This window comes from Thunnus thynnus, chromosome 11 (assembly GCF_963924715.1).
Source record: "Thunnus thynnus chromosome 11, fThuThy2.1, whole genome shotgun sequence".
Lineage (NCBI taxonomy): Eukaryota > Metazoa > Chordata > Actinopteri > Scombriformes > Scombridae > Thunnus > Thunnus thynnus.
This window is the reverse complement of record NC_089527.1, coordinates 17,952,791-17,980,552: the sequence shown is the minus strand read 5'-3', so window position 1 is coordinate 17,980,552 and position 27,762 is coordinate 17,952,791. Positions and strand designations below refer to the sequence as shown.

The window sequence follows — 27,762 nt, the reverse complement described above, 5'->3', positions numbered from 1 at the left end:
AGGTGAATGAAGTCAGGCCAAAAAAAAAAGAAAAAAAGATGAGTGGTCCACTAAAAGGTTGATGGTTATTGTAAATGTGGCAGGCAACTCCATGATAAGTGTAATGTACAGTAAAGTGTTCTTACAAGTCTCCCATCAGAGCATCTGTAAAGGATCAGCAAACATGCGCAACAATGAAACTGCTCACAAATCTTCACATAAAATAATGCAGTAAATTAATGTTGGTGCCTATCCACCAATATAAATATAAACAAGTAAGCAAAAAGTTTGTAACATAACATCACAGAAAATATTTAATAGAAAATATGTTTGTTCTTTTAATTTCTTTCCTACTGTGAGCTTTTCTCCAACATAAAGCAAACAGTCCCCTTAAGAGGAGGATTCTGCTCCCCTGCATCCTGATTTAAATGGCACATAATGTAATCTAGTATTTTCCTGCCTATATGGCCTCTCCTTGTTAAATGGTCATGGTTTAGAGAACTTCAGGGGAAACATGTCACATGCTCATACCTCATTGCTGTGGACTGTGGGCTAAGTGCTTCAATGTGACTACTGCAATGGAACATCCTACTTTCCACAACAACAGATGTACACATAGAGAGCCACAAACAATACTGAAACCCTTTGTTAATCCATCACACATCACAAACTGCAGTCTACTTCTGATATGGCTGATAATACTTGGTTTTAAAGGAGTGTTATTTAAATTATCTCTAACAGCAAAGGCACCTTGAAAGACCAATTACAACAAGAACATCCTTACCATTGGGCATACTGCTGCATCAGATGAGGCACTGCTGAAGTCCTCCGTGTTGAGGTTTTCAAAGTCAGACTCTACCACAGCAATAGGAACAGTGACAGTCAGACTGGGATTGTTGATGAAAGACATTATGGAATCATCACTCTTGCTGCTGACAATGTACTTGTCGCCATTTTTGTCCACTCCAATCACATCCCCGTTGCCATTCCTGGGGTCTTTGATTGTATAGTTGGGGACCCCATTTGGTCCTAAAGGTTTGTGGAGCTCATCCAGGGATTTGTCCTCACCCTTCTTTTTGTTCTTATCCCTGAGACAGACACTGTTGCAGGTGCTTCGGAGAAGGGACTTGGCAAAGGCAATGCCTTTGTGAATCCGTCCAATGGCAATCTGCAAATTGTTCATGTCGCTGTCATCTTCCGTCGCTGCCAGGTTGTCAGCACTGAATGAACTCAGCAGCAGGGCCAGGAACAGGTTCAGCACCTATCAGATAATATGACTTCATGTAAGATTGCATTATCTTTTAGCTACTGTACTTCATGATACCAAAAAAACATGTATAGCTATATAACTGTATCATGGATGGTTATTCTTTAAATCAATTAGATAGATCAATTGAGTTGGATGAATTGGACTTATGAATTAACCACAAGAGATGATAATGTACCACAAGGTTTCCAATAACCATGACCATCATGAAGACTATGATGCACATGGCCGCTCCAGAAGAAGAAGAAGGTGAAGAAGACACCTCCATACAGTCCCACATGGTCTCTATCCACTCTCCACAAAGCACTCGGAACACAATGAGGAATGAATGAAAGAAGTCATCCATGTGCCAACGGGGCAGACTGCAGCTGGGTGAGATTTTACACACACAGTCCTTGTAGTTTTTTCCAAACAGTTGCATGCCCACTACAGCAAAGATGAAGACGATGATGGCCAGCACCAGGGTCAGGTTACCCAAAGCCCCCACTGAGTTACCAATTATTTTGATCAGTGTGTTAAGAGTGGGCCATGATTTAGCCAACTTGAATACTCTCAGCTGTAAAAAAAAAAAAAAAAAAAGAAAAGAAAAAAGAAAAGAAAAAAGTTATTTCAAATGTTTCTGTGCTCAAAATGCAATATATTGGCTATTGTGCATATTTACACTTACCAATCTGAATGATCTCAGGACAGACATGCCAACCGCACTTGTCAAACAAAACTCCATCAAGCTTAAACTGACAATAATTCCATCAAAAATATTCCATCCCTCCTGAAAGTAGTAGTATGGGTCCAGAGCAATGATCTTTAGGACCATTTCAGCTGTGAAGATGCTAGTGAACACCTTTTCAAGAAACAGAAATACTCACCATTAATAAACTGAAAATGGCACCTATTTTGCACAAAAAAGACAAAAATCCTACTCATCACAGTCCACTCACCACATTGCCCACATACAGCATTTGGGTGAAACTCTCAGACATTGGATAATGCTCCATGGCCATAAATAATGTGTTGAGCACAATGCAGGTGGTGATGATTAGGTCCGCGAATGGATCCATTACAATTAGTTTAACCACTTTCTTGACCTTTAGCCATGCTGGACAACATTCCCAGATGAGGAGGGCGTGGGCGAACTTGTACCAGCAAGGAGGACACTTCTGCCTCGACTCTTCCAACTCTGATGTACACAGGGGAGTTAAAACAAAAATGTTTTTGCCTGAAAGTAGCCATAATCTTTTTCAATATCCAAGTTATAATGAAGATTGGGTAAACATGTTGTGGCATACAATACCTACCCTCCAGTGTGCTGGTTATGACACTAGCTACACTATAAGTTCTGTCTCTGGCTGCTGGGGCCTCGAGGAAGTCAATAGACTCCCGGTGTGTTCCTCCGCCAGTCTGTTTGTACTCTGTGTCAGTGGTGTCAGCCTGGAGACAGAAACAATTGTTACTGATGCAACCGTGTTACATATCAGCATGTACAGTAGCTTATACAGTAGCTACAAAAGCAAAGCTACAAAAGTAAAAGGAAATGAAATAATGCATTAGAAATCTGCGTATATCTTTGATTGATTGACTCTAGACCATAATTGTACTGTATTGAGTAATATCATCCAGTCTATAATAGTTTGATTGCAATAAGGTCATCTTACAGTAAAGCTCTCTTTGACAACTTAGCACACAAGTGGAATGGTAGGAACATTGCTGATGTCCTTCCATATCATTATGAACAGCATTAATAAAGGTGGTGGGAACAGATCACTTCCTGTATGTCATGAATGCTCTCAAGTTGAAATACCAGCTTTATCCTTTACAATTTCAAAAGATAATCAAATTTGCTAATTGCTTATATTTTTAAACTTAGAGGACTGTACCGGTGTTCAAAGTTATGTTGCTATTATTGTTGTTTGGTAATACAATAGTGAGCATGGGCTCTTTAAAGGATATGGCTGGCAGCTTTCTATACTTTTCTTATTGTCAAAAAATCTCATGTGCAGAGCCAAACCAACAATGAACTGATCCTACTTGCTGTGTGTGCATCCAAAGCCTGATATAGTGTAATCCTCTGTGCTGTCAATGAGCCACACCGTTGCATTCGATGACATGAGCCTTCACTACAAAAAGTCTTAGGTAAGGTAGTTTGTTTTGAAATGGCTCCAAAGACTAATAACAATGATTGTTCTGTTTACAGGGCTTCGCTAGCTTGTTGCACTACATATCACAACCTTTTAACTTTGTACTACATGGTAAATTTTAAACAGCTTTAATACAAAGTCTAGGGGTTGTAATTGTAATTTGCACATTGGCATCTGCCTTACAAAGAATTACTCTCCAGAGGGTGAAATGCTGTTATTAGTCTTTCCGTTTTTAAACAAACTACCATGTCTAGAACTCTTGGCGGTGAAGGAACTTGTCATCCAGTCAAACAGTGTGCCTTGTTGATGTGTTTTTAATAGTTTTTGAGTAATTGTAGGATCAATTCATTGTGGGTTTAGCTCTGCACATGAGCTTTGTTGACAATAAGAAAAATATAGAAAATCACCGGCCATATCCTTTAAAAATTTCAATTTTAAATTACATTACAACTGTAAAGTGATGAATGTTACTGAATGCACCATCATAGAGTTTTCAGAATTAAATAAATAAATACATATAGCAAAATGTTCACTGCAAATTTCCCTCTGAAATGAACAGAATCCAACGGCTGCCTGGAACACTGAAATGTATTTAAAACCATTGGTATACTTTGCAAAATGATGTTCAATAATGTTGAATAATGTAGTTTATAGGTTGAAATATTAATTTCACATGAAGGTACAAAGTGTGTTGTATGTGTGCTCTACAGTACAAGTTACTGTACAACATACAGTGTGAGTCGGACAGGAAAAGGACAAAAAGAAGAAGAACGAAACAGAAACGCAACTGAGGACACAGCGGAGCCATACAACAACTGAAAAAGGGCCATCTGGGCTAGACAACCCTTTCTTACATTGTCTCCGGCGGAGGCTGTATCTACTGTCACTTTAGGCAGAAGGAGCCCCGCAGGTGATGATGGGAGTGAATTCCCACCCACCAGAGACACAATCCCATTGCAGTCCACAGTGCTGTGCTTGATCCCATTGGATGGATGTAGGAAATGTGACAAGAAGCTGCACTGGCTCATGCTGCTGCTGCGTCGATCACACCTCCGGGGAACAAACAAGGAGCCCCTCCGACTCAGGTTGTCCTCAAAAATGCTGTTCTCATCATCGGCAAACTCATTTTCTGAGCCCATGTCCTGTGTTTGGCTTCGGAAACTGAAAATGCTGGTCCTGCTGTTCCGTCGCAATGACAAAAGGGGTCCACGAAAACTTAGAAAGGACTAAGAAAGAAAGATATTCTTCAGTGGTTTGTACTGATAAACGTTGATTGTGAAGAGGAAACTACGGTGCGATAACAACGGTCATATATACTAATGACAATAAAACAGACTTCTGTGGTGAGATGAAGAAAAAACTGTATGATGATGATGAACATAATGATATCCGTGGGCATTGTAAGGAAACTGCAAAATCAAAAATGCATACTGATGAATGGTAAGCATGAAGAAGAAGATGATGACCATGATGATGATGATGATGATGAAGAAAAAGATAATGATGATGAAGAAAAAGATAATGATGATGATGATGGTCATAATGATGAAGCATTGTAAGGAAAGGAAAATTGCACAATTAAAAATGCATCTTGATGATGATTGACGACAAGAGTAGAAGAAGTTGAAGAAGACTAAGAAGATGATGATGATGATGATGATGATGATGATGATGAAGATGAAGATGATGATGATGATGATGATGTGTCAAGGTGATAGCACTGAAAGAAACTCTGTATGAGGCATAATTTCATATAATGTATAGGATCAGCGAAGTAAACAAATATAAATAACAAAACATGTACTGAACTGTCTAAAGTCCAACAGTTGCTTACAATTATCTGCCAACTGTTGTACTGTAAGTCCAGGCGTGGTAATCACATTACAATTCATTTCCTTCTCCTGCCTGTCATTCATTTTGAGCTCTGCAAAGAGCTCGACAAAAGCAAGATGCTCTTCTCATTGACAAAGGTTAGACAAAGCTTTACAACACATATCTGGATGATTTTACATCTGTAGTCAGTTATACATTACATCTACAGTAGTTGTCTGTTATTTTTCAACAAAAAGCCAGTTATTCTGAAAATCTAGTTGTTAACAGTGAATATTACAACTTATGCCATTGCCATTTGGTTGGGCTCAAATTTGAAAAAATGAAATGTCTACCAATTATGGAAATTGTATCATTGTTGACTGATTTATGATCAATAAATATGAATAAATACTGGTAGAAAATGTACAGCATAAAAGGGGCTTAAAATCACGGAGGGACATATTAAGCTCATTATAAATAGGTAGCAGAATATAACTGACACTGGATTTGTACTGAACCTGATGTGCAGACGAGCATTTCATGTCATAGTTGAGCAGGTTTGCATCCACAGAGAAGCGGCATCGCGCAGCCTTGCGTATACTGTCCTGAGACTCGGATTTTGGAAACTTCTCATCAGCCCCTTTGCCCTCCTCCACTTTTTTTTTTCTTCTCCTGTTGCGTCTCTCTTTGGCACTTTTGGAGCTGAGCTTGGAGTTGTCTGATGAGCTCTCAGTGCCGCCACCTTTATCACTGACCTCCCCACTCTCTGCAGCATCTGCCATTGCTGCTGCCTAGAGGAGGAAAATGAGGGAAAACAAGTGGAATAAATCTTTGTGAAGCTATATTGTTCAGTGTTTGTTGACACTGTGTCAGAGAAGTGATGATTCGACTGCTTATGTGTATTAATGGAGCAGTTAGGTTCAATGGGAGCACCTTGGCTTTATAGATGGGAACAATGGGTCTTCACCCTATTGCACACAACATGGAATACAACAACTATGTAAACATGTTATACTAATATCCTGGTTATGATTGGATTGGAAGATTCCGTAAAAAACTTCAATTGTCTAGGTTTCTGATAACTGTTATGAACTGTGAAGCAAGTCAGATTGCAGTGGAAGATTTTAAGAAACATAATTATACCTAAAAAAAACAATCAAAACAAAAAAATTGGCTCTGGTCCAGCAACTTGATCCATGCCCATTGGCAACCACATGACATCATACAAAACATCATATCTCAAATATGATAAAACACCAAGCAAGACTCATAACTAAGATACTGGTGTACACGTGAATACTATCTAAGTCAACTACCATAGACACATTGGTTAGAAAAAAAAACAATACACATCTCGTTCGCTTTTCTTCATCCGCTGTCAGTAAAAACAATCTTATTTCGAGTAGTATAAAAAACAAGATGTGTCCTAATTTTTTGTTATTTAATCAGAATCAGTCTCTGCTAGAAATCATTGTACCAGAGGGATGGTGTGACATATGACATATATTGTCCTGGACCCACCTGTGCATCCTCTTGCTGCTGCCTCAGCTGCTCAAGCATGGCCTGAAACTCCTCCTCCTTCTCCTTAGCCTCCTTAATGGTCGCCTGACTCTGCTCCTCATATGCCATAGCCACTACAGCCAAGATCAGGTTGACCAGGTAGAAGGAACCAAGGAATATCACCAGCACGAAAAAGAGCATGTAGGGCTTTCCAGCTGCCCGTAACGTCTGGAAGAAACACAAACAATGTTCTGGTAGAGTTGATGAAGAGTACGGGTAATTATAATTGCTAGCTTGTTTAGATTTAATGAGTACTATTTCTTTTACCCTGCTATTTTATCTTTACTCTTGTCAATTTTCCCTCTTACTATTCTTAATTTCTTGCCTTGCTGTAAATTATACAAGTGCCATATTCTGTAAAAAAAAAAAAGTGTATGATTATGATTATGATATTGTGGCTGTGGGCCCACCTAGAAGTACAGTTTATATGAATATATTTTGAATTATAATGATTAGATCAGCATTATAAACTAATAACATTTTTGACCCTTTGACGCTGTAATGAGACCATTTGTGAAGCCTGGTTAGATGGCTTAATGATTTTATATGCCAGTTGCTTGTAAAGATGATTTTGCTGTGCAGATTCATGCACCATGCCAGTGTCACTCTCAGGTCAACCTGTTGTAACTATGGAGATTATTGGATCAGGGTGGAGGTTTGAGGTCTGCAGTCTGTTGACTTCCTGTTGTTGCTGTAAGTCTTATTTATCTCCAATATAAAACAGCAATTACAAATGCGTGTTTAAATCTATTTTTTGTGAGGATGATCACATTTGACTTTTATTAGTATGACCAAGAGTGGCTGACATAGAGGAGAGCTTGTTAATATGCTACCCAATTACACACTGTGCTAAAAACACTCATTTGTGTGATATTTGTTGTTTGTTGTATTACTTTTTGTTTAACCTGCTGAGATTAGACTCAGACTCAGGCCACTTTATTTATCCCAGAATGGCAATTCAGTGCTACAGCTTACCCAGTCCATACACAAAAAAACCACACAAGCAACAATATGTTAGAGACAGCAGGTCACCACATGGGTGCAGGGAACACAAGCAGCAAACACATTCAGGTACCTTGGGTCACCCTCTATATGCAGGCTTACACGAGGAACCAGGAGAAAAGCAAGCAAAACAAAAATAATTCACATAAGTTTTAAGGAATTAAGCATTCAGCAACACTCTTTGGCACCCTCAGGTCACCCCATAAATGCAGGCTAATGTCATGCCCTCCACTTCTGCCTCCTCCTATGGGGTGTGTATGCGTGTGTCTCTTTCTCTTGCGTCTGTGTTCTAATTGCAGGAGTGGAGACAGGTGTGCGGGAGTTGGGCGAACAGCTGCCATTCATCAGGAGGTCTGCTTAAATATTGGGTGCAACGTCCTACTCACCGCCAGATCGTAGACTCTGTTTATACAGTCAGTCACGCTTCCAGCCTACTTGTTACTGTTCTGTCAGTATCCAGCAATTGCCTAACTTTTGTTTCTCTGTGCCTGCAGAAGACCTCAGCCTGACCCCTGCCCTGTCTCCAGTCCTCCTGCCTTGCCTGGCTCCCCGCTCCATTCCCTCTGCCCAGCCTATCCCTCTACCTGGCTCCCCGCTCCCTCCCCTGTACCCAGCCTCACGCCCAGCCCAAGCCCCCAGGTTCCCTAGCTACCGGTCCAGACCTTGGCCCCAGCCTCCCAGTTTTACTGCCTTGCAAATAAATCCTTTTCCAACCCCACTCGCTGCCTCCTGCCTCGGTGTCCTGCTTGTGGGTTCATTAGCCTAGCCTTAACAGCTAATGTGCAGAGCCAGGTGAAAAGCAAACAAAAGACCCCAAAACACCTGTTATAGTTTTAAAAGAGTGTGGCATTCATTTAAAATGACCACTGTCAGCGTTTAGTGGCTTGATAGCAGAAGGATTGAAAGACTTAGAGTAGCGGTTTGTTTTCCTGAGGAGCGTATTATAACACCGGCCTGCGGGCATTATAGTGAATATAGTGTATATTATAGTGTATATAGGGACTTTCAATTAATGATTGATAAAAAATTACATAAAATAGTGTTGCAGACATAAGTGTTAACCTTCCACGTTGAGTGAATTCTTTGTTGTCCACGCTTGACAACCGACACCTGTTTTCACAGAAACTTTTGTTTTGTTGAGAGTCGAACACTGTTCCTAAATACTTATATGTGTCAATAATTATAACATCCTCGCCATGTATGATGCTAGCTTTGATTTGTCACTATTTTTCCTAAAATCAATGATTAGTCCCTTGGTTTTTAACACATTAATGTCAATGTCATCGCACCATTTAACAAAGGCAGGTAGGGCTTACAACCATGATCTAACTCTGAGCACTGAAGAAGAGACAACAGGGCGGTGTCATCTGCTGGGCAGTCAAAGGGCGGCCACTGCTTACATTGTTAAGTATATGCCTTTTTAGAGCCTTTTATGATGTGTTTGTCTGAGTCACGTCGGGACTCATTTTTGCTCCCTCTGGCTAAGATGCACCTGCACGTCATTTAGAGGTTTGTTTAAACAGTGTGCTTCAAATGTTCTTTTTAATGTCAATGTTGTAATGTGAGAATGCTTTGTGTTGATGGAGCCCTTCCTTAATACAGCAAGCACCAGAACAGCTGTTGATGTATTTAAAGAAGCAGACAATAGAAATATAGCTTCCTGACCAACCCGTGAAGTCAAAAATTTGATCTATATGCCACCAAAGACGTTGTCTTCACAGGGCCACTGAGCAACCAAAAAACCCAGGAAGACCAATACAGTAATGGCATTTAAAGTTAAGCAATTAGCTAAAGCAACTGGTTCACCCTGAGTGAGAGTTTAACACAGCTGTTAAAAACAACTGGACTTGATATTTTAATAAATTAAAAAGAAAAAACAACTAACAGCAGTAACCCTTACACACAGTGTTTGAGGTTGCTCATTGTTAACTCACTCACTCATCCAATTAAAATACATAACACTAGAAAATAGATTACTCCTCCTCAATTTGCCCTTTTTTCCATTATCAGCACTGTATGGGTGCCTTAAAACATTGTGAGTGAATACCTGGGTTGGTTTTTTAATTGGTTTTATTTGTGTTTTAAAAAAATAACCCATTCTGTTGTTGAGGTTCCCCCAGATTAGTCACACCATTAACTGTTCTGTACACCTTTTCAATCTTGCTTTTAAGGAGACTGTTTAAAATTGTATTGCCGTGCTTATTTTATTGAATCTCACTGAAAAAAGTTTTATTGTATTTTTTTGTTTGTTTGAAACCTTTAAATTGTAAAATGTTTTTATGCAATTAATGTGAAGTTCCTTGAACTGAATTTCATGTATGTAATATTGTATGTATGTATTAACTATTATTATTATTATTATTATTACTAGCTGCCACTAGGTCACATTATATGGACACACATTTTCATTTATACGCAGATGACACTCAGCTATATTTTATCCAGCAACAACGTTTTGAAGGTTAGCAATTCAAGATCCTAAAAAAAAAACTAGTACCACAATGCAATGTAATGCAATGTATGCACAATGCAAATTGTGAGGTACATTATCAAAAGAAAACTTTCTTCATTGCACAGCTGTTATACAATCCTGTTTTTATTAGAAATATGTGAGATTACGTCATTCAAGAATTTACTAACTGTGCATTCATTTTAACTGTTTACTATAACTCACTGTATACTAGTCTCACCTGTCTAGAGTCCAGTTAGGGAAAAATGCCAGCCAAATTTCTCACTAAATTCAGAATGAGAGAATATACTCCAATTTCTTTTGCATGAAACTCTGCATATTTGAACTGATGTTAAGATTTGACTGATCACTATAAAACATGTCTGGCCCCTGAATATATTTCTGACCTTCTTAGCTTGGGCCAAAATGTGCATTTCTTAGACACAGCCCTTCTAGACTTAAGTAATCAAACCTTTGCTAGTCAATGAAATCCAAAATCCTTTTTTATGTCAGTTTCTTCTCAAGACACGCCTTAGGCTTAATGGCTTTCTTAACTAAGTTTTCTTTTAACCTTTTTAACATGTATACAATGCATCAGAATAGAGTTTTCTTTTTTTTAATTAATTATTATTTTATTATTTTGATCTTTTACTGTATCTTTATTTGTAAATCAATAGGTAACTGATAATTATAAAACAGATAATATACAGATATAGAAATAGACTAGAATTATTACATATGGAATATACAAAAACATCTACGCATACCTTAACTAATCAAAACGATAATAACTGAACATAAATGTGTTTATATGTATCATATGCTTAGAAAACTTCTTCCAGTTGTTCTGACTCCAATGCCTACCTGCTGGTAGAGATTTTCCCAGTAATCCTGTGTCATCAGTCTAAACAGAGAAAGGAAGGCCCAACCAAATGAGTCGAAGCTGGTGTAACCATAGTCGGGGTTCCTTCCCACTTTTTTGCATATGTACCCCTCTGGACACTGCCTGCAACGAACAGAGAGTGTGTGAAGCTCAGGAGGAATCACCCATCTCCCTGTTTACACTGTACCTTAACATTAATACAGAGACATACTGTATGTCATACAAGCATTACAGTATATTCATTCTATTTAATATCCAGCCTTTTTAATACTTGGGGAATAAACTTACCCCGCTTCACTGGTGTTTCCACAAAGCAATGGATCCCGTTTGCCTGGGAGGTAATAATAACAACCTGGTGGGGGTAAAAGAAGAAAAATCACAGTTTTGCTGTTTATAGTAAGGACTGTTGTCAGAATCTCACATATTATTGAATCAAAAGCAGTAGTTGCTAGGAAGTCCACTGAATTACAGGTTTAATAGGTAGTTTGCAATGTTCAGCTTTTGGTGACACTGTGTCAGAGGGGTAATTCTGGACAACAGAGATGGGCTGCATTACATTAAATGGTGCTTCTAAGGAAAAAATAATACACAACTCTTTCGATATAGTGCACTCCAGTACAATGCCATCATTAAATATGGCCTCATAAATTACAATCTGCTCTATCTATGACACATCATCAACAAAAACTAAACCTCTTCCACTCCTGCCCCTCTACCATATACCCATTTTTAGTTTCATATGATACAAGTATCTTTTCTGGAGCTTTAAAACTGAGCCCGCTACAGCCTCTGAAAGACAGTAACGTCACCTGTGGACGCTAAGAGTTTAAAAGCCTCACATAGACAGGATATTTTGCTGGGTTGTTGTATTGTATTGCATTAGTTTGTAGAGGTAATAAAGTAATAAATAAAGTGGTAACTCTGCATATTTTGGAAGAAAACATAAAGATTAAAACATACAGGCAGTGGTGAAAAAAAATCTTAGAAACATAATAATGACATAAAGCAGGAAAAATCTCAACAGTAGTACAAATATAACCTTCAATACTGTTTCCCTTAAGTCCCACCAATTTTTATTCTTTTATGCAGGCATAAGCAGAACGGAGGAAAATGAAATACTTACTCTTATTGAGGTCGGACCCAGTTGTGCAGTTATCCTGGCCAGCTTGTTGGCCTGTATTACTCCCGTTTGCAACATTCAGTACACACTTTTGCTGTAAATTACCCATAAACAATTGTAACCCTATGAGGGCAAAGACACTCAGGCAGAAGACGGTGAGGATCATCACGTCAGACAGCTTCTTCACTGACTGGAACAATGCACCAACGATGGTTTTCAGGCCTACCGGATACAGTATCATTCGTTACTCTGGGTAGTCTATTAAAAGACATTATATAATATAAACAGCAGACATGTGCAAACAATACAACATAATGTCAATGAGCTCTGTTGCTAACACATTGATTGATTACATGTACCTCCAGTATCATCTGATGAGGATCTTTCACAATTGAGGATTTTTATTTCAAATACTAAAGACACTAGAACAAAACTGGTGCAGCCTTTAGCCACACCCTGTTGTTAACATTTTGCTCTTAGTTATGTTGACAGCATGGATGCTGTTTGTTTATCAGTCAAAACTGTGGTCAAAAGTGGTGATAAAACAGATGAAAGTAAAAGAGAAAACTAGGATCATGCATGCATGCCTTCATTAACCACAAGCAAAGAGGAGCAAGTAGCAGTCAAGGAATAATCCACTCAGAAAAATCAGTGCAAGAAAAAACAAAAAGCATATTGTTTGACAGACACAGATCTCATAGAGTAACTATTGTATGCAAACAAAAAACAAAATCAAATATTGCCCCAATAGATACTTGAGAGCAAAAACAAGGAACAGGTTCAAAATGCTGTTTAAAATTTAAGAATGTAATGGGGATGAAACAGCACCTTGGTATTTAAAAAAAACAACTCTGTGACATATCTGTTATAAGAAGTAAGGTTGGGGAGTATCCAATGCGCATGTCATGGCAGTTGGGGAGTTGAAGGAGGAAGGCTTGAGGGCACAGCGTGCAATATGCTAACTAACATGTGCATGCTCCTACTGCTTACCTGGGATAACTGAAATAGCTTTAAAAGCTCTCAGCACTCTGAATGTGCGAAGAACTGAGAAATTGCCTAGGCTCACAAACTCTGTTACGTACCTGCAGGGAAACTTAAAATTACTATGGAATCTCGACAATAACACATGTACCATAGATTGAAGCCAACAATCTTAAATTGATGAATACATAATTACATTTTGGTATATACAGTAACAGGTGACGCAACAGTATATACTGAGGCATGCACATTGTTGAAGGTAAAATGATAAAATATACACTGAATCCCATGTGATACAAATGTAAGATTTAAAAAAGGGGCTTTTGTACTAAATTATAACTGTTAATATAGATGTACGGTAAGTAATGCTTTAGGTTAAAGCTCCATTAGTCTGCTACCAACACATTTTGAGAAAACTGTTGCTTTTGCTACCAACAGTGAAATCACAAAGACATAAAAATTTAAAACTTGTTGGGTTGTCTCCTTCAACACAAGCACTATACTAAGGGACCAATGGAGAAAAGATATAAAGATTGATAAAGAATTGTCTAAATTGATTGTGAAGTACTTACGCCATAACAATGACAGAGAAATCCAGCCAGTTCCAGGGATCTCTAAGAAATGTGAACTTCCCCATACAGAACCCTCGCGCTAAAATTTTAATGAGGGATTCAAATGTATAGATTGCAGTAAATGTGTATCTGTTGGAGACAAAATGCAGCTGTTACTCTACAGGGCGTCATCTCTGTGCAATACATCATGTATATGTGATTTAACATGTGATTCATGGAAAAACTTACTCTACATTCTTTCCCGTTTCTTTCATTGTCATAAATGCACAGTTGGTGATGATAGTGCACATGATCACCATGTTGAACAATTTGCAGGCAGTTGTCAAGGAAGCCACTTATTTCAGAGTGAAATCAACATCTGTCATGTGTCATTTACCAAATCTCAAGCCAGGCAGCACTGGAAACAAATCATTCTTGAATTATGTTGACAAACAGCAGATTTAAGGTAGTGGTCTCAACATAAACAAGATTAATATCTTAATGAAAAGGATATGAGTGTACCAAAATCCATATTGATATTCTTCTAAGAGGGTTGAAGGGGCTCAGGAAGTACAAGGCAGGAGCGGCATTGAAGCGGAAGATGTACTTTCCTTTGTTTAATACTATGAAAGTCTGAGAGAAAGACATGGCACATCTTATTATAGTTTACAAAAATTATAAAAGAGTATCATATCATGTGGTTACTTCCTACTACTATCAAAGAGTACTTTAGCTCTATGATTTGCAGCGCGCATCTCAGTGTACATATCACTAACCACATTTTGTATATTGCATTCGAAGCTCATATAAATCCTTTTTACTGGCCTTGCCTTCCCGTCATGTAAGATTCAAAGCCTCAGGCTAGAAGACAACACTGCCTTGATAACAGCGGCATGCAATGCTAGATCAGAGAATCCTCACATCAGTGTCAATCTCCTCCAGCCTCTTTAGGAATACTAAATCAGAAATAATGTTTACTTCTTAACACAGTTAAAACAAAACCAAAATATATGTGTGAAAGTTCATTCTTGACCTCAAAAACAGAACTTCAATGCTTCATGTGATGACAACTAAAGCTCCTTTTTTTTCATCCAATCTTTGCACCTCATGTTCAAGTTTGAAATCAAGCAAACCTACTCTCTGATTGCTGTAGTATGGATCCAGGTCCTCCAATGGTTTTGAGACCATTCCTTTAGGAATGTCCCCATACAGAAGAGGAAGTGATTTGCCCTCCTCCAGGTCACGACTGGGCTTAAGCTCATCCTCATCATTGCGTTTTTTCTTCTCTCCCTTTGGTTTCTTAGCTTTCTCTTCGGAGATCCGTCTCTCGATGGCAGAGAGGGACTCGCGACTAAAGGGGCGGAAGCTGTCTGGTCCTGGTGGTACAAGCAGCTGTGCCATCTTTTCATCCTGCACCTTCAGAGTGAACAGCTAGCCTCCAACATGAGAAAGGCCTGAGGGGTCAGAACAGATAATGACCTTTGAAAACATTTTAAAAAAAATCTTTATTCTGACATGAAATATTATTATTATCCATGAATAAAAAGATTGATTATTATTTATCAAATAACAGATTAAAGAGTAATTATTTACCTCATAATCATATGTTTTTGGCAAAAAAAAAAAAAAATCTACTGACATATTAAAAGTGCCTTAAATGAAGGAGAGGGAGGTTGGTTTGGTTCAGTTATCTGGTCAGGGATCATCATCTCAGGAAGTGGCAGGCTATAATGAGCCCAGCCGTAGCTATCATACACATAAATTCCTGCCAGCTATGGTAAAATTAGACCTAATTATCTTCTCCTCTGTAGATAAAATTAAGATTTGACATGACAATGATCAATTCCAGGTGAGACTCTCGCCCTCCTCCTCCATCCCTCAAAATGAAAAGAGTTCACGTTTCCCTCAGAGCCTGAGACAGGGGAGGAAAAGATTCATCCTGTTAATAGGCCTGACTGGTCTGATGTGTTAGGAAGACCTATGCAGTATTAAATATAAATGCACTACAGACTGCCAATGCCCTGCCCTGCCACTGAGAGCTTTTGCCTCATCTGAATGTAATAGTGTAATAGAATACTTCCACACTTTGTGCTGTGAGGCAAGAAATCAATCACAAACACACTGGTCAATCAACTGCTCACAGCACTAGGTTGTACATGTGTGACGTAATCGCAACAACAAAGTAAGGCCCGACTATTGAAAAAAAGAAGAAAAGCTTTGAGTTTTCATATTTGTCAGTGCAAAACTACTATAATGTCTGCTTTACACTGACAGAAACCTGTCAGACTTTTGTGATCTTACAAAAACAATACAGGCACAGCTGAACAGAGACTTAAATGAAATTTTGATTATAGGACTTTAGTGTTGTACAATGTGGATGTCTTCTAGAAAAAAATACTATCAAGATTATAAAGAAACCTCAATAGAAAAGTCAATAGCATTAACATTGCCGGACTGCTTGTATGCCTTGGAAAGACAGATGATCATTTGCATGTGTGCATCAGCGGTGAGGGCATCTCTGGGCAGAAAGATGACAAATGACTGAATGACTGAACTAACCAAATGCAATGCAGGAAGTAAACTGGTGGGTATACATATTTACACCTTCTGTATTATCTATCTTAGCAGTATTTAAATATCTAAGCATCAGAGCCCAAAGCATGTGTGAGGACTAAAAACCTGAATCAAGACTTCCTCAAAATTTAATAGAGTTTTGTAAATGACAATTTTTGTTTCAGTAATTGTCAATACAGGGATATGTGGGGATCAGCATTTTAGATATCACCCTTAGTTTAATATCAGAGAGACTGTCCTTTCCACACTTTGAATTGCATCTATCAGAGAAGAGGCCGCAATCCAGCTCCAACACAAACACACCAAAGCAGTTACAGATGTGCTTTTTAACAGCACATTTTACAGAGATAAAAATGAACCATTTAAGATCAGAGTTCCATATCATGAGTGACATGTTATTTTATGTTTTTCATGAAATTATGTAGAGCTGACTGCAACATATATTGCCGTGTTTGATAACTCACCGCACACTTTGACAGTTAAGTATGAGTGGGAGGCTGAAATGCTGTAGGATATAAGATGTAAGCCTCATTAGTGTTGGTGACTATTGGTATAAAAGACAATTAAATATCTACCATATGTGAACATTTTTCATAACCTGTGCTCAGTTGTTGATATATCATAAAATGTTGGATTATGTAACTAATTAATGTTTATGTGGTAAATGAATGTGGTAACTGTTCATACAGTACACCACATATTGTTTACATGATGTACAGTAGGTATTGAGGTCATTCTCTAAATGTTCAGTATACATAACTTCCTTTTGCATTAAGTGCAATGATAAAGTGCTTCGGATGTGAGATGATTGAACAGTACTGTAAGACATGAACAGTGAGATAAACTTCTTCTTAACGGTCTGATAACTATCTGAGAATGTAAAAAAACCAAAATAAACCTTGATCTGATGTTTACCCAGCAAGGTCAACCAGCAGTGACCAACCTCTAAAGAGGTATGCATCATTCATCTGCTCTCAACTCATTACAAACAACTTGAGATATGAGCTGTAGTTTTGAAGCTTCAAATAGGCCCACTTCAGTTTATCTGCAACCTGTCGGCATCATGACCTTATGCTGACTATCCTAAAATGGATATACATTTGATTCCCCCAACTCTCACTGGACCAGAATTTCAACACATTAGTTTCACCATATATTTAACTCCTGCAAGTGATGACTGACCTGAGGCCACCTGTATACACCAAGTGTATCAAAAAACTCACGCATAGACAGAGGGAAACTCAGCTTGAATAATTAATGAACATTACTTATTTCAATATATATTTTCATTGACCTCAAAATGCTTCTTGGTAATTAGATGGAGTACATTTTATGACAGATTGAAGCTTATTGCTTTCAGGCTTCCAAATAAAATCAATGGAAGCAATGAAGGGTACTGTCAGTGTCAACAAAGGGCAAAGACTCCATTGATTTTGACAGATTTTTATTAATGAAATTAATTTTAATGTTGTTTTGTACTTTATATTAAACAAGAAATATTTCCAAAGTCTGAATATGAGTGATGAATAAACTAAAGCGAGTGTGTTTGCTATCACCAGGGTCCTCCCTCTCAGAATATTGTCCACATTTTGAAATTGATTATTGTGAGCAGACTACAAACAAACTGTAACCCAATCTATGCCACCCAGTCACAAGCGTGATAAAATAAAGACAATCAGGTCTTTACAAATGTCAAGAGCAGAGACAGAAGATTTAGTACGAAAAGAGAAGTTGGTATCTGTCCATTTTGATTTTGCCCAGTCACAGCTATTGTCTGTACTGCTGAACGTTTGTTGTTCAGAAAAAAAATATCTGTCCACAAATGCGAGAGGGTGTTTTGGTGTAAAGTTAGACTAGTGTAGATGTATCTATCTATATAGCTTCTCTCTTAAAAGTTTTTGTTAATTGAGTTGTCTTTTCTGAGGGAAATGGTTAATCAAAAACATCACTCCATACTCCATAGCTCAGTTTTTGTCAACTTTTTGTTATACTGACTAACCAAGTAAAGGCAACTAGAATGATTAAAGCATACAGGGAATAATAGGATGACATTCATTTATCAGCAAATTTGAAATAGCATGTTCTTTCGTCTTGAACATACCTGTATACAGAGTGATCACAGTTCAGTATCTATACCCTCCTAAGGGACCAACTCACTCACAGCCCTTACAGTAAATGCTCACAACTAATGCTTGCTGCCACCGCCTCTTACAGACTACAGGATTAGATCTTGCTCATTCGGGGCGTTGGCAAAGAAAAAGTTGATGATGAGGAGCTGCTAACATAGTTCTCTTGAATAGATTGGGTTTTTTTTTTTTTTTTTTTTTTTAAATCTGCAGAGCTGCCAGGCTACACTGTGTGTCTATGCCGATCAAGATAGAAAGCAAACATAACAGTCTCTAATTGACAGCAATCTAATAATGATCTTGACAGTCATGCAAACAGGAAGTCGTTCGAGCTTGAGTGTGGGCTAATAATTGCTGCCATGCCCATTAACTGCTGCAATACTCTATAGCCCATGTTTTGCATTGTAGCCTTCATCTATATGAACTAGATCAGATCAATCATCCTTTTTTACAACACTGTTAGTATCATAAAAGGTAACATTTAAAAACATATGACAGAAAGTGATATATAAGGGCTACATCATATTGTCATGTGTGAAACCCCTCAGGCACAGTTCTTTAAATAAAAGGACATTAAATATTTTGATAAAATGAAGACCATCCATTCTGAACAGACACACTGGACTATAGTTATAATATGTACAATTTAAAGGCGTCTGATACTATGATATAGACCCATTAGATAGATAGATAGATAGATAGATAGATAGATAGATAGATAGATAGATAGATAACAATTTTTCCCCACTATAGACTTCCATAAATCATTTACAGAAATAAATAAACTTTTCAGATCAATGTCTTTTGACTCAAACCACTCAGGACACAACTTCAGCAGATTCTATTCAACTCACCATTAGTTTTCCATCCTCGACAGGTGAACAATACTCGAGAAAATGTGGTGAAAGAGCTTCAGCTTGTGTAGAAAATGTTATTTAAAGAGAAATCTGTCCGTCTTCTTGTGGTCTTCTCCCCTGCGTAGAGCTGCTAATCTTCACGATTTCAACATGAAAACCCTGCGAGAGTATGAGAGTGTTTCATCCGCCCTCCGTGCGGCAGAGTCTTGTCGGAGTACTGTACTGGTGAGCTTCCGGATGTTCCTGGGTACCAAAAGAGGGGGCAGAGATGCCAGAATGGATACTAGGATAATATTGGTGGACTTTATCGTGCGCAATTGTCGGGAATAGATATATATGTTTGCAGAGACTAAAAGCTAAAGCCTCAACTGTTTATCAGATTGGTTTCTAAAAGTCTGTCTGTCTGTCTCTCTCTCTCTCTCTCTCTCTCTCTCTCTCTCTCTCTCTCTCTCTCTCTCTCTCTCTCTCTCACTCTCTCTCTCTCTCTGTCTCTCTCTCTCTCTCTCTCTCTGTCTCTCTGTGTGTGTGTGTGTGTGTGTGTGGAGGTCAGTTGCGGGGGCACTTTGTAAGAGTCTATATCAAACATCTGGTCACAGGGCAATCATTGACCTGTTTGAACTCTGACCAGCTGTCATGCAGAAAACAACACGATATAAATACAATCAAACTGCAGCATAAGGATGTCACATGTAGTGCTGCTTGTTTGTTGTTGTTGTTGTTCAAACTTTAAAAAAAAAAAAAAAAAAAAAAAATTGTACACGAGCAATACTTCATTTTGTAGTCAGCTGGGTGACTTACAGTAAATAAACGTGAGCCAGGCTCTCTGTAGTTCTGATGCCACCTAGTGGCTGTAGACTGCATGTTGATATTTATTTAAACAACTCTATTTAGAAGTTTCAGTGAACACAAATATGCATAGAAAAAGTAGAAAAAAGCGAGATAAAAATAAATAAATGTCAATAACACATAACACATGACACTACTTACGTAGAACTAACAAAAACATTTTAAAGCAACAATTATAAGACAGACAAAGTTGTTAACAGAAGATTCAATAGTCTTGAGATAAAGTTTTAAGAACTATTTTAAGAAAATATAAAATAAAGACAGGTACCAGAATAATTGCATCTGTCTAAATTTGTCTGATTTTGTCGAATTTGAGAAAAAGGTTTGTTGTGAGATCTGTGAAAATTTTCATAATTATATAAATTCACAATAATAAATCAGAAATATCTTGGTTTTTATCTTGATCTTGCTCTAGTGTGAGAACATACTCCAAATATGAACAATTGACATCAATATCAGAAAGATCAAAATATGTTCCATATCGACAAACAAACAAACAAATAAATAAAACAACAACAACAACAAAACGGTTATACCAAACTGTGTATAGCTTGTTTTTACAGTTGTTTATGTGTGGAGAAGTTGGCTGACAAAATATCTTTTTGCTGTCTTATTTTTATTAATGTTATTTTCTTAACCTTCTCTGCAACCTCAAGAAAAAACAAAAATAATTTCTCACAACTGAAGTTCACAGGAATTCTCATAATTCTCTGCGTGACAAATAATTCCCCCCTTTTTTCTTACTGTACACTGTATAGCTTCAATAACTTCCCTTTTGTTTCGTTTCCGACCTGAACAAATGGTTCTTTTTATTATTCGGCTTTACACTTTAATCCCTTAATTAATCGTTTAATTCCAGATTTCCGCGCATGTGTCAATACATATTTGGTAGCAGGGACAAGCTCAGAAATTAGTGGAAATAAAAAAAGCCTGTGTTACACAGTGCAAGACTTATAGGCTGTGCGTTTTAAAAAGTCAGTGTTTATTATTGCTACTTTGATGTATTTCATCGCATTACAAAGGACAAGGAGTTCACTCAGTGTTCAACCTACTGGGGGCGCTGTTTTGGTGTTTTAAAAGGCTTTAGTTGAGTTAAATAGACTTTTTTACTGAGAGGTTGAGAATTAAACAGTGAAGAGACGTGGACAAAGAGAAACCAAATCAGCGATATGCAGGTACTCAGAATGGCTCAGCAGGTAGGTTTAAAATGATGTTTATCTCGTAGACTATGAATGACAGACTGGTGCGTCTTTGTTGTTTGTTTTTATCACTGCTTTGTTTTCTTATTTTTCAGTTAAATAGTGAACAAGGGACCTCATTAATTCCTCCACAAAAAGTTGCAGGGGAGCCGAGAAGTTCAATGATATCTGCGTCTTTTAATTTTATCAATTCCATTATAGGATCTGGAATCATAGGTAGGGTTCAATGTTTACTTCCTAACTCAAGCACAGTATATTGTATTCTACAAAACCTAAATAATTAAATTCTATGCAGTTGATCAGATGAATTATAGACCATGGGCTATTACATTACATGCTGTTAATTCTGTTATGTTTCTATTTAATAATCAGTTTCAGTTGCTAATTTTGTTGCAACAAGTAGAAGCTTTCATACCATTGAAGCCCTGCAGTGGTAAACCCTCTTATCATATGACTGGCGCCTGTTGACCCCCATTCTCCCCTTTAACCCTTTCATCCTCAGAAAATATCCTGAGTCATTGCTTAAATAACACAAAACAGCAACAGGCATGTTACATTCATTTTGTCTGTTTTGTCTTTAGGTTAAAAGAGATATATTTAGAGTGTAAACTAATTAAAAACAGTCACTTATGTCAGTATGGCACAAAAGCTGGAATCCTCAAAAGTCCATAAACATGTGATTTTTTAACAAGACAGATCAATAATCTCAGTTTGTTTCAATATTGTTTTAAAGTCTAAGTGGAGCTAATTAAAATATATGTTTACTGTACAGATAAATAAAGGTTTTAGGATCAGATTAACAATTTTGGATAAAGAGTATGGAAATAAAGTCTGGCATTTGTTTTTGTCTGAAGAGCTCAGTGTGATAAAATATGGCTTCTACAAATGTCAAGTAGGCATTGTGTATGTCACATGAAACTCAACTTGTCTTAATTATGTGCTACTTTGTGCTGCTTGCATTCACCTTGGATGTTTATTCACATTTATTTATTTTAAAACCAGGTTTACCATATGCATTGAACCAGGCAGGGCTCCCCTTTGGCCTCCTGCTTTTGATAGTTGTTGCATTCATCACAGGTGGGTATATACACTGTTGGTTCCATTATGACAACAGAGACATGAATTTATCAAATGAATAACATTATGTTTTGCATTTGATTGCAGACTACTCAATCATATTACTAATCAAAGGAGGGAACCTGTCAGGGACAAACAGTTATCAGTCACTGGTACAAAGCACATTTGGTTTCCCTGGATTCCTCATTTTATCTGGACTGCAGTTCCTTTATCCATTCATTGGTAAGTTGTTTAAAGCTATAATATTTAACTATTCCACATTAAAATGTCTAAAAGTGACTAGACTTATGGTATATTTTTTCTTAAGTTATGTTATATATTTTTAATCAAGGTAACGGTCCGTTTTGTTTGGTCGCCTGTATATGACGTCATACCCCCTCTACCAAAGAGAGGTGCATGCAAGATGCATGCGTCAGCGTTGTTGTTTGCCACAATGGCGTCTACCAAACAGTATATGCATACAAGATAATACGTCTACATTGTGGTTGTCTGTCTTAAACTGTCGTAAATGGACTTTTATTCAGTTTTAAGCCACATTTTTACAATAAACTTTTTTAGATCTTTGTTGTTTTTAACTATCTTTTAATGGGATGAAGGATTTTAGTCATCGGATGTCTGGATCTTAAGTTATCAGAGAAACAAGCTAAGCAAATGTTAGTGGCAGCTCGGCTAGCAGCCCCTCCCTGACGTCCTGTGCTCACTGAACAGCATTGGAGAAACACTGATTTTTTATGTGAAACTGCTTTATTCAGTGTTTTTACCTGTTTGAATCACTGGGTCTGTACATCTGAACGATGAACACAGAAGTAATCCTAACCCGAAGAAGAAGAAGCAGCTGGTTGTTTATCAATGAAAACAACAACTCCCATAATCCCACCCTATTTCACATCATCAAACTCCTTCTTTTGTTAGTGTTTTGATTGAGAGACCCCTTGAAATTATACATTGTGTGTTTAAATTTAGTAAAATATTCAACCAAAAGTTGTAAACTTTGGCATGTTTTATCAAATTTCCAATGTGGTCTGAAAAGTAGTTGTATACTCTATTATAGTCTTGCTGTTGCTGTTCTGTGCCTTTTGACTTCAAGAACAGTTCTTATTAATAAGCCAAACTTCTGTTTTCTTCCTCAGCTATGATTAGCTACAACATCACATCTGGTGACACTCTGACCAAAGTATTTCAGAGAATACCTGGAGGTAAGCAGCCTGAGGTGGAATGATGCTTACAGTTCTTACCCCTTAGATGAAAACTATGTGTGCTATTAATGTAGCACCTAAAGGAAAACATATACAGTACAGTACAACAAATGCTTCATATTAGTAATAAATATGATGTATTCTGTTTGCAGTTGGTCCAGATCACATACTTGCAGAGCGTCACTTTGTGATCTTGCTCTCAACATTTTTATTCACACTGCCTCTCTCACTTTATCGAAACATTGAGAAACTTGGGAAGGTAAGTCTGATTTTTACACAGTTTGCAGCATCATTTGTTGATGTCATAGCTGCCTGTAAAACATCCATGTGTGTTACCAGGTGTCCTTCCTGTCAATGGTGCTGACACTTATCATCCTCGTCATTGTAATCATCAGAGCAGCTACCTTTGGCCCACAAATGTATGAATGCACATTCTGCAGTTTGTTAATCTTGATTTTGAACCACTGAGTTTGTTTGAATTCTTACCCAGTCATATGTTATAATACAAAATGAATCATGTGGTTCTGTGTACCTTGATGACTGAATAAAAATATCACTTTCTAGCCTCCCTACAGAGAATGCATGGGCATTTGCAAAGTGGAATGCAATTCAGGCAGTTGGTGTAATGTCTTTTGGTGAGTTTCTCTGCATGATGCTGATGATGTGAGGTGCCTTGAAGCCTTCTTAGAGAGAAGCTATGTGTCACCAAAACGTCTGTAGTGCTGACAAAAATTTAAGCCCAGATGACAGCCAAATACACTTTGATGATAGATGTATGAATCAATATTATTTATATTAAAGCTCCTATGTGTAGAGATTTTGTGTGATGAAAGCATCTTTCAAATAATGATGGCACAAATTTTGTTAGTTAAAAAAAGAGAGAGGCAAAATCCTGATGTAGTGCAGGTTGAATCTTTGGTGGGGTAGGAGATGACAGGGGTGTATTTGCATGATTTACTGTCTGCCATGATGTTTTTTTGATGCCACTGCTTGAAGATGCCCGAGTCAAATTTCCAAACCCTACTCATCAAGGCTTTACTATTAAATCACTTGCAGTAACAAAGATTTTGGCTAATTCTTTTGGTTTCATGGCCTGTGCATATTACCTTGCGAGGCAGCTGGATTCACAAGATCAGGGCTTCAAATTATGCACTTGTGTCCAATCGGTGCCGCAAATCCAGCTGCCTCCCAAGGTAAGACGGTGATAAATGGTGATAGATGGTTCATCCAATCACCTGCCAAGTATTTTTTGAAAGTGCCTGCCCTTTTCCAAACTGTTTCCATGAATGACTTCTCAGATGGGCCTGTGTAAAAAAACATCTGGCGCATCAGGTTACTGTGCATTTACTGTGGGGTTGAAAGTCTCTCACATCAACATACTGTATGTCAGGACTGTTTGTCTGTCAGCTGAGTTTTTTTGCCCCCTACAGGCCAAAAATAAATTTATACAGCTTTAATTAAATGTCTTTACTGTAAATCGACCTCATCACAGGGGAAAAAGCCCACAGCTTCCACTTATTGACTATTCAGCATAAGACATGCAGTACAGCGTTAATGTCAGGAGATCTGGACTATTAATTTAATGAGTGCTCTGTCTATATGCTCCACTGCATCTCAAATAATGTGTGTTGTCATCGCCTTCTGAGTGAGACTCTTGGGGAGTGGAGAGCTGGGTATTCTCCACTCCACCAAGGCCTTTACAAACATAGTAGTGAAAATTATGGCCTTGAATCAAGTGCCTTGATGGTAATACCTATCAATGCTACAAAAGAGGCAATTTGATTGGGGATGGGCACACTGTGGGGACAATACAGCCTGAACTTAGGCTCAATTGAACTTATGCTCAATTTAATTTTAGGAAAGAGGCCGTCTTACAAGATAGCAAGAAAACTACAAATGATATATACAGTATAAATATGTGCAAAGCTCCAGTGCTTGTGTATTCATTATTTAAAAAGATTTAAGTTTCAGTTCAAGCAAAGGAGTAAAAATGATTTAAACTGTGGTCATGGGGTTTTCATCTAAATGAACCAGTATTTTTCAATATTTTTTATTCAGAATGATAATGCTGCTCTGATGTTCTGCCCCTGTGTGTCTCTTTAGCCTTTATATGCCACCACAACAGCTTTCTGATCTATGGCTCTCTGGAGCAGCCCACACTAACCAACTGGTCTCGAGTCACTCACATCTCTGTAGGCTCTGCACTAATATTCAGTGCTGTATTTGCTGTTGCTGGCTATGCCACCTTTACTGGCTACACACAAGGTATCAGTACAAATGCACAGTATATGAAGTATTGAGATACATGCCTCTTGTTTTTTTATAATCACAAATGATTTTTTTGTTTTTTTTAGGAGACATATTTGAGAACTACTGCAGAAATGATAACCTGGCAACATTTGGTTGCTTCTGTTTTGGCCTCAGCATAATAACCACATTTCCACTGGAGTGTTTTGTTACACGAGAAGTAAGTATGTAATACTCTTTCATATGTAGCCTGAAGAATTTAACAGTTAAATGTTTACATATGTGCGGGAAAGTGGTATTCTTAGGGTTTGAGCTAGAGAGGTGGCTTTGCAACAACAGGAACAAGAAGAAAGTTTGACACATAGCACTAATTGCTTCTGCAGAGTTGCTCAGTGGGTAACAATGCAGCATCAGCTACAGTGCTTAGTCATTAGGTCCTCCTCAGGTGTTTGAGTGTGTTACCCTCTCCTAAAAGGCTAATTAGAATGGTCTTTTAATTTGCTGAAAATGCATAAATTAAAATAGGTTTGCACATTCTTGTTTATCTTCCCAGGTGGTATCCAATGTCATTTGCAGTAGGGATCTTTCAAAAGTTGAACATGTGGCCATAACTTTGCTCATAGTTGGAGTCTGTACATCAATATCTTTGGCCTATGACTGTCTGGGAGTTGTTTTGGAGCTGAATGTAAGTCCACAGCCAGTCTGTATCTGTTTGCATTTAATGCCCTTGGCTTTAAAAATATTCTATTTCTGGTTACTGTGCATTTATGTGTGTTCATTTTTAGTGTTACATTTTTACCTTAATGATGGTCTCTCTCCTACCATCCAGGGTGTTTTGAGCGCCATACCTCTGATCTTCATCATGCCATCTGCATGCTTCCTCAAACTCTCCACGGGCCGCTGGTTCCAGAGTGAAAACTTGATACCCTCCATCTTGATATTACTTGGCGTGTTTGTCATGGTCACTGGTTTGACCATGACTGGCCTCTACCACCAAGACTGTTCTCACGGTGTGGAGATGTTCTACTGTGCGGACGCCAACATCTCTGGCACTGTACCACCTGTATAAAAGGAATTTGTACCCAAACAATTATTTGTCTTGAAAGATTTAAACTACATAGATAAACGCATGTGAACAACACTCCTGTCCAGATTCTAGCCCCACGGGCAAAATCAAGGGATATCTTAATACTACAGCATTCAAAGATATTTTAGACAATATTGACAAATGAAAACGCCATCATGCACAAAGCAGGATCCATCAAGTAATGGTTTTCTAGGTTTGCCATAGACCTTGACTGGCCCTCACAGAGCTCTGACCTCAAACCCATCAAACACTCATGGGATGAATCGAAACGCAGATTTTGAGCCAAGCCTTATCTCCCAACATCAGAGCTCAACCTCACTGGTGTGCTTGTGGTTGGATGGGAGAAAATCCTCGCAGCTAGGTTCCAAAATCCTGTGAAAAGACTTCCCAGAAGACTGGAAGCTGATATAGCAGCATATTTGCCTAGAGCTTTGGTGTTTTAAGAATCACAAATTGGTGCAATGTTCTGATGTCCTCTGTGTTGAATTATATTGTACATGGAAATATTTAATTTGTATTTTTTCCTTCATAATGAGTAGTCTGTCTTGATATTTATTATTCTATATTATTTGTATCTCACAGTCGTTTACAAAAGCAGCCACGCGATGTCACTGTAGACAAACAAAGCAGTTATTAAAAGGAAGCACAAAACAACACAGATGTCCTGTTGGTTTGTTTAGAATTACACTAAATGATTGGATTTTCTTGGATTGTTTTGCAAGACCTGGCTGGGTTGTGGTTTTACTTTGTGTGTTTCTTGCCAAGATGTAACCAAAACTCAGGCAGCACGCCGCTTCTCCAAACGCCCCATCAG

General features: G+C 37.9%; 2 protein-coding genes across 3 annotated transcripts in view; one reads left to right on the top strand and one right to left on the bottom strand.

Moving 5' to 3' along the window:
- Positions 1-19,668, bottom strand: part of scn1laa (sodium channel, voltage-gated, type I-like, alpha) — a 29,776-nt gene extending 10,108 nt beyond the window's left edge. Inside the window, exons 1-17 of one of the 2 annotated variants that reach the window (XM_067603481.1) lie at positions 19,294-19,668; positions 14,877-15,193; positions 14,254-14,372; positions 13,989-14,069; positions 13,761-13,889; positions 13,198-13,289; positions 12,211-12,429; positions 11,376-11,439; positions 11,069-11,210; positions 6,715-6,921; positions 5,712-5,984; positions 4,236-4,607; positions 2,542-2,674; positions 2,185-2,423; positions 1,914-2,087; positions 1,425-1,802; positions 764-1,240 (exon numbers count right to left, since the gene is read on the bottom strand). In XM_067603481.1, the coding sequence (XP_067459582.1) occupies positions 764-1,240; positions 1,425-1,802; positions 1,914-2,087; positions 2,185-2,423; positions 2,542-2,674; positions 4,236-4,607; positions 5,712-5,984; positions 6,715-6,921; positions 11,069-11,210; positions 11,376-11,439; positions 12,211-12,429; positions 13,198-13,289; positions 13,761-13,889; positions 13,989-14,069; positions 14,254-14,372; positions 14,877-15,140 (3,363 nt within the window). In that variant the 5' untranslated portion in view covers positions 15,141-15,193; positions 19,294-19,668. The remainder of the gene's footprint in view (positions 1-763; positions 1,241-1,424; positions 1,803-1,913; positions 2,088-2,184; positions 2,424-2,541; positions 2,675-4,235; positions 4,608-5,711; positions 5,985-6,714; positions 6,922-11,068; positions 11,211-11,375; positions 11,440-12,210; positions 12,430-13,197; positions 13,290-13,760; positions 13,890-13,988; positions 14,070-14,253; positions 14,373-14,876; positions 15,194-19,293) is intronic. The other variant, XM_067603480.1, reaches the window with a different exon arrangement.
- Positions 19,669-20,400: 732 nt separating this feature from the next.
- slc38a11 (solute carrier family 38 member 11) lies at positions 20,401-27,536 on the top strand. The gene is made up of 12 exons (XM_067603494.1): positions 20,401-21,338; positions 21,437-21,557; positions 22,344-22,418; positions 22,506-22,640; positions 23,549-23,614; positions 23,767-23,873; positions 23,954-24,033; positions 24,179-24,249; positions 25,718-25,879; positions 25,969-26,081; positions 26,415-26,546; positions 26,691-27,536. The coding sequence occupies exons 1-12, from the start codon at positions 21,312-21,314 to the stop codon at positions 26,928-26,930; spliced, it is 1,329 nt and encodes a 442-aa protein (XP_067459595.1). The 5' UTR covers positions 20,401-21,311; the 3' UTR covers positions 26,931-27,536.
- Positions 27,537-27,762: the final 226 nt, after the last annotated feature.